The sequence below is a fragment of the Rhinolophus hipposideros genome, assembly GCF_964194185.1.
Source record: "Rhinolophus hipposideros genome assembly, chromosome: 7".
In the NCBI taxonomy this organism is placed as follows: domain Eukaryota; kingdom Metazoa; phylum Chordata; class Mammalia; order Chiroptera; family Rhinolophidae; genus Rhinolophus; species Rhinolophus hipposideros.
In genome coordinates, this window is record NC_138053.1 from 52,601,121 (window position 1) to 52,615,000 (window position 13,880).

Sequence of the window (13,880 nt, forward strand, 5' to 3'; positions counted from 1 at the left end):
GAGCATAGAATAGCTCCCTAAAGAGAGTAGTCTGTCATTTGTAGCAGTACGTTAGCCACTGTATGCAAAGTAACATTTTCAGAAGATTAAGCTGATAGGGAAGAAAGGAGAGACCAAGAAAACCACCTGAGAGCATCAGGTACCAGGTGATGAAGTGTGAGAGAAGGGATCAGAAGTCTACAGAGTTCCAGTTGGGTAAGTAGCAAAATGGTAGACCTATTAACAAATAGATAGGCATGTGGGGAAAAGAGTTTGGTGAGGAGGTTGTGAAAGAGAAACTATATGTTAAATGTCTAACCATATCTGGACCCATAGGCACTTCATAAATTGAGAGCTGATTCTCCCTATGATAACATGTTTATTCATTTGTCAAAAGAACTTCAATATTACAGAGCTTTCTAAAATAGCAAACACTCTATATTTTTTAAATAATTAATTTGAATCAGCAATTGAGGTATGCAACCTCATATTTAAAGGAAGAGAGCATAGATCTTTATTCCATTTTAGCTTTCAATCGATGATTCAACAAGTAATTGCCTACTGTGTTTCAGATACTGTTCTAGATGCTAGGGACACATCATTGAACAACGCTGCCTTAAGTCAGTTTCCCTAAGGAGATTATGTTTTAATCAGGTTTATTTGGCCTTCTTAGCCATGTTGAACAGTCTGAGAATGTTCAGTAAATAGTGCCTGATTTAAATTGACGTATCTTTTTTAACAACTCACAGTAATTAGTCATTCATCATCACACATGCATTTCATAGTTGAAACTTACCTTGGATTTGTAGTTTTAAATATTTTTGTGTATTGTATGTGTTAATAATTAGAAATTTTAAAATTTATTTTAGCAGAATATTTATGTTCCATAAAGAGATTTTCATAAATAAAACCCTAAAAAGCCATTACATTTAAAAACATGTGTTCAGGCTTATACTTTAAGAGTTTGGTTTTTATTTTTTCAACAAGTTTTTAAATGTATCCCATGTAGGTATATAGACGAGAAGTAGAAGAGAATGGAATTGTCCTGGATCCTTTGAAAGCTACCCATGCAGTTAAAGGTGTTACAGGACACGAGGTCTGCAATTACTTCTGGAATGTTGACGTTCGCAATGATTGGGAAAGTAAGCTGCCATTATTAATATATTTTAATGTAATTATTATTTAGAATTTAATATATCCAACTTGGTTTTCTGCATCTGATCTATAATTTACAAAGTTAGTATAGAAAATATCTGGAAAATCATTTGAAGAACTGATGAAACATTACATTTAAGTAGAACTTTTCACTGTATAAAATGCTTTTCAGTATATTATAGCATTTGATCCAATACTTCAACCATCCTGCATAGATAGGTAATAAAGTAAAATGCATATGAGTCAAGTGACTAGTAAACGGCCACAGAACTAGTTAGTGGAAAAGTCAGGACTAAAATAAAAGTTTCAGTTTTATCATCTACTATTTTCCTAGACTGTTTTGTTTCCATGGTAAATCCTAGATGAATTCTGCTGTGGTTTACAGCTATTCTTTGCAGGGGAGGGGAGGTAGAAGGTTGTTTCTCTTAGGCACCAATCTAATAGATACTTCTGAACATCATAAGATGTTTATCAATGACAATTTGACATTCTTTTCCCACAAATGCAGTCACCTAAGCCTAGATAGAACAATGCATTCAACTTTAGTAAATTAGGGATTGTAGGGAGGGGTCATATTGTTAGGGAGTAATTTGTCCCTGCGTAATGCAGTGGTGATTAGAATTGCTTTCTTGCTGTGGAAGCTAGATATTAGACTAAAGAAAATTAGATTCCCTGGTGATCCGTGTCTCACAGCCACCATCTATAGCCCTAATACTAGATATTAATTAACTACCTTCCATTTGAACTTAGCCTAGGTGAAGCAGAATCCCATTCATTTTACCATAATGTTCATTTGTAATTGACTTTCAATATAGGTAAATTAATCATATTCTAGGAAAAGGTAATTTTTTTTTGGCTACTAATATTTTCTCTTCATTTCAGCAACTATAGAAAACTTTCATGTGGTGGAAAAATTAGCTGATAATGCAATCATCATTTATCAAACACACAAGGTAAATATCTCTTTATCCTAAAAAGATTCCACTGTAGTTTATACTGAGACATGTAAATTCTCTAAAGTAAATTTTGGCGGGAAATTAAATGCCATAAAAGATCCAAAGATTCTATTAATAATTCATGAATGTCATGCATTTGAAAGGTATATCAGCACATTTAAAGCAGAAATGGTTGCAGCTAAGAACCTGAGAAATATCCAGAAACAGTTTGATAAAGATCTGCAGTTAGTCATGCACACTTTAAGTCTAAGAAAGAAAACCCTGAAATCCATATTTCAGGACTTTTCTTGGATCCAGTCTCTATAGGTGATAAATGATAGTTATCAAATACGGAAGTGAATCACATAATGTAGTGGGAAGTATGCTATTAGCCTATGTTAAGACTAATAGATATGAAAGTGATCTAAGCGGGTTATCTGAAAGCAAGGAAAATTTGCTCAACATGACTATTGGGAGGTTGATCGTGTGCCTGTGCGCACAGAAACTGTGGCTTAAATTGGTTCCCTTTCACTTCATCTCTTCCTCTGCTCATCTAGATATTTAAGTTTATAGAATTAAAATTTCTCTTACCTTATTCTGCTCTGTTCCCCTTCTGAAAATTGCCAAATAATATTTCAAATAAAGAACAATAAAATGAATCAAAATTTTGGAGCGATCCACCAAAAAGCAACACTGTATGTTATATAAGAAATGCAATGATTGAGCAAGTACTTTATTTTTTCCCTTTTTCAAGTGATTTTTTAAATTGAGCTGAATATAAGAAAGTATTTGAGGTTTGCTCTGTATTTCTTGAGCTCAGTCCTGTCATCTGAGGCATTTTGTCTTATATCTAATGACTATGGGCTAGGCGTCATTGTATAATACACAGTAGCTGCTCAAGAAATATGTAACGATGAAGATTCTATTTCGGCATACAGATTTGGGAAGTCTAACTGAAATCTAAAATTTAGTAGATGTTAAAATATCAATTGCCTGTAATTTGGAATGAAAATAAATGACCAATAATTTAGACGCAGAAGAATCTTATTATCTGGAGATAATTGATCCTGGAGAACAATCTGCCGCAGTATTTAACTTGGTAAATAGTAGGGGAAGCAGATATGACATAAAAGCAAGTATGTGTTATATCAGGATTATTTCTTGAAAACTAAAACTAAAAATTATTAAAATAATGTAGTTTATATGTAACAAAATTTAAGTTACAATTATAATTATTTGAATAAACAAATTATCTTGGCATACTTTTTTCAGCAAAATTCGATAACACTGTACAACATTTTTCTCTTTAAATTTGGCTTCTTTATTTTATGGTCTTAAAGAGGGCTGGTTCGCCTTCTGATATTTAAGTCATTCTCACTCTTAAAATGTCTATCTTACCATCCTTTTGGATTTATATTTATTAGTTTTAACATGGTCAACTTTTCATTTATTACTGGCTTCACAAACATTTCCCCAATACTACTTTTCGTCAACTTCGTGAAATTTTGTATCTAAAAGGTAAACCATTTCACTTTTTTGCAAGTTTGTGTTCTATTGGCACCAAGTTGTTGACTACTTATTATACTCAACAATCAGGAAAGACTGCATATATTCTCTCATTTAAAAGTACATAGTCCCAATTTTCTGAGATCTAGGTTTTATGTCATTCCAACAGTGTATGTTTTTCCTTGACTACCATAAAGTTGGAAGATTCCATCTAACTGATTTGAAATTCCTCAAATGTGATTATGATATCAAAGGAGCACTCTTCTTTTCTTAAAAGCTTTGATTTAAAGTCTGAACAATTTACATAGAGCTGTGGGAGGGGATAATGGGAAGTTAGCTATTGCTTAATGGATGTAGAGTTTCTGTTTGGTGTGACAAAAAATTTTAGAAATAGATAGTGGTGATGTTTACGTTGGCATGTAACATTGTGAATGTAATTGATGCCACTGAATTGCACAGCTGAAAATGTTTTAAATGGTAAATTTTATGATATAGATAGATAGATATAAAACCACAATTTTTAAAAAAGAAAAGCAACAGAACGTTATTCCTTTGATATCGTCCTACAAAGCCATTAACTCAGTGTTCGTAATGAATCCTTCAGTGGGTATTCTCAGATGCTTTTCATTTAAAATTGGGCAGATTTTACCTTCAACTAAGACATTTATTGGTTTTACATTTGTTTCTCTCTTAGTTCCATATTACATATGAATAAAAAGTAGTTTAAATTTTCAAAAGATCTTTACTTCTTTCACAGAGAGTGTGGCCTGCTTCTCAGCGAGATGTATTATATCTTTCTGCCATTCGAAAGATACCAGCCTTGACTGAAAATGACCCTGAAACTTGGATAGTTTGTAATTTTTCTGTAGATCACGACAGTGCTCCTGTAAGTACATTGTGTAAATGTGTATAGTTGTATAATATAAAGCTAAATATATAATGCAAAAGTGATAAACACGTATCCCACACACACACATATGTCTTTGATTTAATGATTCTTAGATTTTATTCTATGTTGGCTCCTTGGAACAGGATAGCCCCTGTTACCTGAGGGACCACAATCATGGCTGTGAACATCCCAGCAAGGCTATTTTCCTTTGTTCTGAGGTGAGGTGAGACAGCTTATGGGTAGTATGTGTAGGCTACTTCTCAGTTACCTCTCAAGTCATGATCAACTACTGGCAAACCTTTGTGGTTTCTACCTCGATTTAGCTCCATTTACTACGTAAGAGGAGGGAAAATCATTTCTGGTGTCATATCAGCTTGGCAGGTATTATTTTTTCGTGCTTACAAGATTTCATTGCAGATTTTGATAAGTTAATGTTTTGGTTAACCTTATGTAATGTTAGACCAGTAGAGATTACAAAATAGTGGGTTTTACTATACTGGTATTTTCTTTTTATTTTTGTTTTGGCAGTTAAACAATCGATGTGTCCGTGCCAAAATAAATATCGCTATGATTTGTCAAACCTTGGTAAGCCCACCAGAGGGAAACCAGGAGATTAGCAGGGACAACATTTTATGCAAGATCACATATGTAGCTAACGGTATGTATTTTGTTGTTTGTTTATGCTACTTGGTAATGTAGATGTTCTTAGTATGATCAACATAATAATTGACCATTTGGACCAATGCCATTTACAAATGCCTTTTAGGTTTTATCCTTTAGATTAGTAATTTTTAATTTGGAGAGATGTATATCAAAACTGTTAAGAAACTTTCAAAATGCGCATAACCTGAATTTTACCCCATAACTATTATGTCAGAATTTCTAAAGCTGAGGCTTGATAAGTAAATTTTAAAACCTCATTATCAAGATCTCTATCACATATCCATGGTTTTAAGAACCATTTCATTAAATTGCCCAGAAGTAAGCAACAGTGGGAAAGGAAAGTAATAGTCCTTTTTCTTACTGTCAGCCTTATTCATTTTCTAAATCATTGGTTCCTAGTCCTTATTAGTCGCTAATTATAAATTTATTTTTCACATTGGCCTGCTGATGGACAGCCCTGTTGCTTTGGTTCCTTACTACACCCATTTCCTACTTGCAGTAGTTATTAAAGTCCATCTAATCAAATCCTCAGGTCTTTGTTATACAGGGACATAACTGCTACGTAGTGTGTTTAAAGAGACGGTGATGCCTGAGTAAGTTATACTGTTTGATAATAGTAGAGTTTGATGAATAAATCTTACTGTTTGATTATAGTAGAGTTTGATAAATAAATCTTAAGTAACCTAAAATGTAGCTATACTAATATTTGCATAATTTAGGAAACTAAGAACATTTTAGAAAGGTAATAAATAATTTCTTATTTGCTATCTGTTCTTGTATGGTGGTTAATATTAAGGAATTAATGGTCAAGACTTGATTAACAATTAAGAGATGCTGATTGTTCCAACATGAGGAATTTTTTAAAAGCAAAGGAGCAAAATAAGTATTTCACACATATTTGGAGAATTACTATCTTAACAGGTTTTAATTTTCCTTTAACTTGCAGTGAACCCTGGAGGATGGGCACCAGCCTCAGTGTTAAGGGCAGTGGCAAAACGAGAGTACCCAAAGTTTCTAAAACGTTTCACTTCTTACGTCCAAGAGAAAACTGCAGGAAAACCTATTTTGTTCTAGTATTAACAGGTACTGGAAAATATGTTACATTTTTTTTTAAACTTTATTGGACTAATATGATTCTGCAGATAGTAAAATTTAGTTAATCGTTAAAAGTAGTTTCTGTGTTTTATGATGTTCCCAGATAAAGAATTATCTTTTTCATAATCTTAAAACTTATTTTTCATTATATTTCTGCTTATATTAAATAATACTTGCTTATTTAAAGATATTTCAACATCAAAGAACTACAACATTTAAGAAGTGTAAATTCCTTATGTCTTTACATTCCTAGAAATTACTGTTAGGTTTCTTATATATTCTTCTAGACTTTTATTTGTTTATACTTACATATATATTTTTGATTGTTTTAAAAAATGTATTTATTCCGTACTTATTATTTTGCAGCTTGTTTTCTTCCCTGCTAACAGTATATCTTGACTATTATTCCATATAAAGACACGAGACATATAAAACCCTCTCATTCTTTTAACATCTGTTGTATGAATATTGCGGAATTTATTAACCAGTCCCATGTTAATGTGTGGGTTGGTTCCATGTTTATTGTCCAAAAATGCTGCATTTAAACATTTTTGCACAAGGGAGCTGGAATATTTTTTTTTTTTAAATGAGTGACATGGTAACATGGTTCAAAAATCAAAAGTCTGAAAATATATACAGTAAAATTTATCTTCTGCCCCCTATTCACCCAGTTTTGCCTCTCCTCCACATGCACAGAAGTGTATACTGCAGTTTCTTGTGTTTTTCCAGAGATTTTTTTTTATGTCTGAATAAGGAAATATAAATGTATTCCTGCCATACATACACTTTTTTGTTGTTGAAGAAAAGGTAGCAAACTATACACACCTTGTTTTTGTATTAATTTACAGTCTCACCAGCAGTAATGTGTTGGACTGACTGCCTGTTTACCTGTGGCGCCCTCACACAATGTGTGAAATAAAAGTTTCTAATTTTTTTCCAATTTTATAGGTGAAAAATACTCTTCCAATGTAGTTTTAATTGCGTTTCTCCTATTATGAATGAGTTTGAGCATTTTGGTCCATTTGATAACATTTCTGTAATTCTGTTTCTACAAACTCTCAGTGTGTGTTAATATTTACATTTTTAATAGATACTACCAAAGTATAATTCACAGGCAGTAAGTATACTATATGAACGTCCTCTCATTCTCACTCTCTGAGAAATTTATATTCTTGAGTCAGTTTCTTTAGATAAAAATAATATAGTCAATAACCATATAATGACTGATGTTTTTAGTTATGTGTGGTTTATGATGCTGTTCATAGTATGCTTTTCTTTAAAAAAAAAAAACTCAACAGCTAAATTTGTTGTCAGATGCAAGCATAAAGGTTATTTCATTGATGTCCCAGATATTTAGCTCTTCCCAGAAAAACAGTGACCTGAAAATGGTAAACAGGTTTTGGTCTTAGTGATCTGAATGGTTGGTGTTTTGGGATACACCCTGATCTTTGAGGAATTCTCTCTCTTCAGGCCTAAGTGCACTGCGTCAATGTGCTATTGTGAGACTACCTTGTACTTTAGACTTGATATGGCTAGATCTGGACGCATAACTTGTTATTGAGTCTGTCTTTGCACTGTATTTGTCAAATAAACCAGAAACGTGATGCCACACGGTGGCAGCAGGCTTGTCACCTTAGCTGGGTGTCTCTCCCCAAAGCCTTAAGATTTCTAAAAAGTTGCTCTTTGCTCTAACCAAGACCAAGCATGCAGCTTTATCTGCTTTCTCTCTTCACCTCTACCCCTAGCCTTGCTAAGTAGGGCAGAAAAGATAACCATGGCAAAATATATCAGAATGCCATTATATAGAGAACATGCTCTCAACTATATTAAGAAGAATAATAATTTTCTTAAACATTTGAAAATACATGCTAACACATTACTAGCGTTTGCCTCTAACTGTTGGATTTGGGGCATTGTTTAATCGTCTGACTGTGTGTTTGTGTGTTCGTGACATGCATGTGCATGTGTGCACATTCTTCTTCAGTGACCTAGGATAGAAGGGGTTGAGATTTTTTTTTTTTAATTTTATTTCAGGGTAAGGAGGTGTGTGTGTGTGTGTGTTTGTGTGTGTGTCTGAGAACCAAATTCAACCTTAACATGTGGTGAAAATCTTTGTTTACCTAAAGTAATATTTGTTTCATAATACTTTTTGGAAGATGTCTATATGAAGTGGATTCTAGCATCAAAACATTAGGAAAGCTAACATTCTTAATTTTCGTAATGGAGAAATAGTAACTTTCACTAGTCAGTCTCATCTTTAGAGAAATGCCATAAAGTTAAGGATGTTGAAAGATATTTAAAACTCTTAGTCAAAATTCAAGGTCTGAGCCATATTTGTTTCTTATTAAGATAAGAAACAAACCAAGTTTGTCTCATAGACTAAGTACGTTTTTAAAATTCTTGATAAATGGTATTGTATAGCATAATTTTTATTGAAGATTAAGAAGAAGGAAATGCTAGTTTATGGGGTACAAATCCAGAGACCTCTGGTTGATTCCCCCTTTGCTTACCTGTAGCACATTACCCTTTTAAATTTCTTTCTAACTTTCAAGAGATTCCTTACACCTTTATTCCTTGCTGATAGAATTAGTTTCAAATACTTAAAGTTAATAATTTTATATTCTTAAAGGTGAAAATCTTTAAAAGATAAACTTTAACAGAGATTCTGTGCATTCCATGAATTCAGATGGTAAAAGGAATCTCTTCTGGTATTCTTGCAGCTGTTAGTAATAATATATTGCTGAATATTTTACTTGTCATTTTCTTTCCTACAGTGACTGAAGCAAGGCTGTGTGACATTCCATGTTGGAGGAAAAACTAAAAAAAAAAAAAAAAAAAAAAATCGAATGCTCTAAGCTGGAACATAGGATCTATAGCCTTGTCTGTGGCCCAACACCTTGGCCTTGTATACAAAAATGAAGAAATGTTGCAATAGTAAAGCTGAACATCTAACACTAGCTTTCTCCTGCTAGATCTCTGCACTCAGCATATATCTATAAATACATGTAAAATCACATGTACATGGCTATATTTTTATTTGCTTGCTCCTAGAAGAGAAAAAAAACGACGACTTTGAATCACAACTAGGAATTGATGCTTTAATTTTTGGAAACTTTTTCAGAATTTTTAATTTAGTATGGTCCGGCCTAAGATCCTCAGTTGTATCAGGTTTTGTGCACAAAAGAAAAGCACAAGAGTTGAACACACTTGGGGCATGTGCTTTCTGTGTACCAAATATCTGGATGGGGTTCTTTTTTTAGGCCTACAGTCAAATCTGTGTCCAGAATTTTCTGACTTTTTTGACTTTTTGCTTTGTATAATCATAGAATTCATTGCTGCTGATTTCTATAATGATTCATGTTATCATGTAAAGTGTCTCTTAATAACTGAGGGCTGTCAATAACCTGTGATTTTGCCTTTTCTGTAGTCTTACTCCCATGAAGAACCGTGGTTCTGATGGAGCGAGTGAAAAGCTTTATTTCTTCCCCAGATATCTTTATATTTCTTGTATTTTTAGTTGTGTTCTGTGTGCTACAGCTTTGTTTTTTTTTTTTTCTTCTTTTTTTTCAGTTTGTTAGAAACACAATTTGGCAACTTCAAAATTGGTTCTACCTGCCTCCAAACAGAAACATCTGTACAAATCTTATGGATATAAACTAGTTTCTGATGAAATGGTCAGGATAAAATGAGTTCATGTTTTCACGAAATTTGTAAGAGGCTATATGGCATTGTTAAGCAGATCAGACTGAGTTTGACATTTGATTCAATATTTTTAGTATTCAGTAATAGGTATATTTGTTAGTTCTTCTCATTTGGGTCAGTTTAAAAGATATGTTGCAAGATATGCATAGAAAATGTGAGCAGTGCTCCTGTTTGCCTCTTGATCATAAACTTCAGCAGAGCAGTAAAGGATTCCATGTGATTCAAACTGAAATTCTTTCCTTAGTTCCTGTAAGAAATTAAATGTAAAATACCTTTTTTAGTTTTATTAGTTTTAGGCCTCTGAAAAACCTTGAAGCATGGAAATGAGGCAAGGAGTTGTACTCATTGAAGTATAAATGACTGCCCACTTCAAAATCTTCGTTGTGTTTATACACAAATGTACTTAACATAAATCAGAGGCATTTTGTAGATGCTTTGCTGACTAGTTCATCTCTGTAGAAACACAGAAATCAGACCCATTTTGTAAAGCAGAAAGTCATGTCACGTGGAACATGTCCTGTATATATTTCATACATGGTAATGGAGTCTTAATGATAAATGCAAGGTGATAATTTAATGATGGGATTAGTCTGATCACTTATATGCACAATCCTGGAAGTGAATTACTTGCATCAGATATAGTGGTATTTATTATTCTGTACAGAGAGAAAAAATACATATAAAAACATATGCTTACATTACATGCACGCAGATTTCATGCTCCATAAATCTTTTCTATTTTTTAATTTACCTTTCTCTAAATGATGTGCATGGAATATGCCTTATTACAGAAAAATGCTGTTCATAATTTGACTACGTGGAAAAGTGCCTATGATGGTAATGCTAGTAAGGCAAATAAGACAAATTATTATATCAGTTTACTACATCACCAGTTAACATTTTATATTGTGATGTTTAAAAACAAAAGTTTATACCTCAAATATGTATTTTATTTTACAATCATCTGTGGGCTGAAATGTGGGAGTATGGGAAGGTTGGGGAGGGGAGGTTTATTCACCACAGACGCTAATGGGAATCTTCAAAAAAATTCTGTATGCCCACTAAAATTTTTCTCTGTTTGCCATTTCTGGTAACTATCATGAACACAGACAAGTAACTCTTTCTTAACTAAATTGGATAGCTTTATTTTACAAAGGTATGGAAAGTTTACAAAGCAGTATCTAAATCTAATTATCATTAGTTGCATTTGCACTAAATGTTAATGATATACTTTTGCAATTATTCTGTAAATAAAATGATTACTCTAAAAATATTTGTATTAAAAAAAGGAGAAAAGGAAAGGATACATTTTACCTTTGGATAACTGCACTAGTACTTCACTAGAGTTAATCCTGTCCAACCAGATTTAGAAATGAGTAGGGGAATATGAACAGAATTTAAAAGAGTTCAAAATTTGGAGAGGTACTAGCCCTTTAGACAATATTCAGACCCTCTAGAATTATTTCTATATGGCTAATTCCTACATACTGAATATACGTGATGTTTTTTCATCCACAGTTATTTCCTACTCCTCTTTCCCAAGCCTAAAAAAAAAATATATTATCTTTTTACTCTCTTTTCTACTCAGTTACTTTTTGTACTGTGATGGAAACTTGAAAACTATTGGGGTTTTGTTCCCTGAGTGCCCACCGTACAGTTCAAGAGAGCACAGTGCTTCAGTTAGAATCCAGAGCTCCTGATTTGGAGGTAGAGGATGATCATAGCAGCTACAGGTTTGGGATCGCTACAGGAGCAGCCAGACCAGTGATGGGGATGGCTGGGAGGGAGGTGTGAGAATACAAAAGAAGGAAAAGGAGAAATAGCTTTCCTGTTTTCTCAGTTTCATCAACTAATTTGTACACCTATCCAACATCAGTGTCAATTGCTGTTGAGAAATTTTTAGTTGGGCTGAGCTGGTTCTCTTGTGAAATTGTGCTGGTTATCTTTAAGCTTATCAGTTGTTTGTCCAATTAAATAAAAACTTTCACCAGTATTTAGTCCACGTTGTTCAGATGATGTATTTGGATTGTCATTGTTCATCTACAAACTCAAAACATAATCATTTTAAAGTACCTTGGGAGTGTATAGAGTGTAACTATTCTATAATAGCTTTATGATCCTAATGATGTTTTTAAAAAATAATAAAGTTGGATCTTCCATGTTACAATCACAAAATTAAAATCAGTATTTAAAAGTGGAAAAGTATTAAAATATTATGGACAAATGTGCTTGCTTGATTGTTTTCCTTAACCCTGAGATACGGCCCTACACAATTCTCTGAGTAGCTAAGCGCTTGTAATCTAGTTCAATATTATTCAAACTGTAGGTTGTAACCCAGTTACGGATCAAGAAAACCATTGAGTTGTGACCTATTTTTTTTTAAAAATAGAACAGAATGGAATAATCAAATACATAGTATATAATAAATATTCTGTGAATTTTTTTCATATGTATATGTGTATATATTGTGGGTTTCTTACTATGTATCATGGTTCAAAAGTTAGATCATATATAGTTGGATATTTCTAAAATGAAAACACAGTGCCAGTCAATCATCCACTCTTATAATTTAACTATATGCATTTAGCCATAAATATATCGTCTCTCATTTATTTAAATAATATTGCCAGCTCCACTTGTTACACTCAGAGAATGTATGCCCTAGAACAACCAGGAAATGGGAAGTGGATTTGCAGTTAACTCCGGCAGTGGGTTCCCTCATAGTTATATTGAAAGGCATTGAGCATATTTCTCTCCTCTCATCCAAGGTACGTACCATCCAAACAACATGACCTCAAGCCAACTACTTAAATCTTGTGAGATGCTAGAGAAAATATCTGGCTGTTGTGTTGAATTTATTGACAGATTATTGTCATTGTTCATTTACAAACTCAAAACATAATCATTTTAAAGTGCCTTGGGAGTGTATAGAGTGTAACTATTCTGTAATAGCTTTATGATCCTAATGATGTTTTTCAAAAACATTATGTCCTCATGGCACACTTTCAAGGAGTTTTTAAAGAGTGATTTTAAGTATATGCAGTTTTTGCCTTAGTCTTGACTTGGGAATATAACCTACAAATAAGGTGTAGTTTAACTATTTCAAGTTGAGTTGCTTTTATAGTATCTTCCAGATTTTCTTGCCATTATTTTAACTAGGTTACAGCAGGACTCATAGTGTTGGCATTTGCATTGTCTACCCACTAAGACAAATTTTCTATGAACCCTCCATATCTGTACACTTTGAATAGCCTTAAACAATATCATAAAATATTTGGCCTCTTCATTCTCTTCTCTCCCACAGCATTTTATAAGTTTAGCACTAGAACAAATCTAAAAGGTCTTTGAAGTTTCTAAAAGATGCCCAACCAGGAATTTCTTATCACCCAGTCTTTGTTGAGATGCTGAATGAGGATGTCTGACACACACCAGGTCTGCATTTGCTCTAACTCCTCTCCTTACAATATTGGTGGTGGTGGTGGTGGTACCCCCATTATTTTACAAGTGAAGAAACAGGCCAGGGTTCCAGGTCCATGGAGTAATTCTAATAAAAGTCATTCCTTTAAGACTGCTAATTTTAATGCCTACGTATTTAATATCTAGAATATAGTGTTTGATGGACTAAAGAGCTGACATGCTTGAAGCACTTTTGAGGTACAGGTCTTAACACCACATTGGCTTCACAAAATCCTAAATACCTATGTGTCAAAGTTCCACCAGATACATGAATTCGACCATCATTTGATGCCTTAACTGCTTTCCTATCCTCCAGCTTAGAGAGATGAAATGGAACTCAATCATAAAACACTATTGCAGACAAGCCCAAGGAGGGTATTTGATCTCAGATTTTTCAATCCAAGTATATGAGTTCCAATGTATCTGTCACTGTTTTGTGAGCCACCTCCTGCAAAATGACCATTGAAGTAGTGACTAAAGCAAGCTTTGGATCCACTCCT

General features: G+C 33.3%; 1 protein-coding gene across 2 annotated transcripts in view; it reads left to right on the top strand.

Moving 5' to 3' along the window:
* The window catches only part of CERT1 (ceramide transporter 1), a 94,676-nt gene extending 82,301 nt beyond the window's left edge, over nt 1-12,375 (top strand). Inside the window, exons 14-19 of one of the 2 annotated variants that reach the window (XM_081053211.1) lie at nt 989-1,121; nt 2,017-2,087; nt 4,333-4,461; nt 4,993-5,122; nt 6,074-6,210; nt 8,997-12,375. In XM_081053211.1, the coding sequence (XP_080909337.1) occupies nt 989-1,121; nt 2,017-2,087; nt 4,333-4,461; nt 4,993-5,122; nt 6,074-6,201 (591 nt within the window). In that variant the 3' untranslated portion in view covers nt 6,202-6,210; nt 8,997-12,375. The remainder of the gene's footprint in view (nt 1-988; nt 1,122-2,016; nt 2,088-4,332; nt 4,462-4,992; nt 5,123-6,073; nt 6,211-8,996) is intronic. The other variant, XM_081053210.1, reaches the window with a different exon arrangement.
* The last annotated feature ends 1,505 nt before the right edge of the window (nt 12,376-13,880 follow it).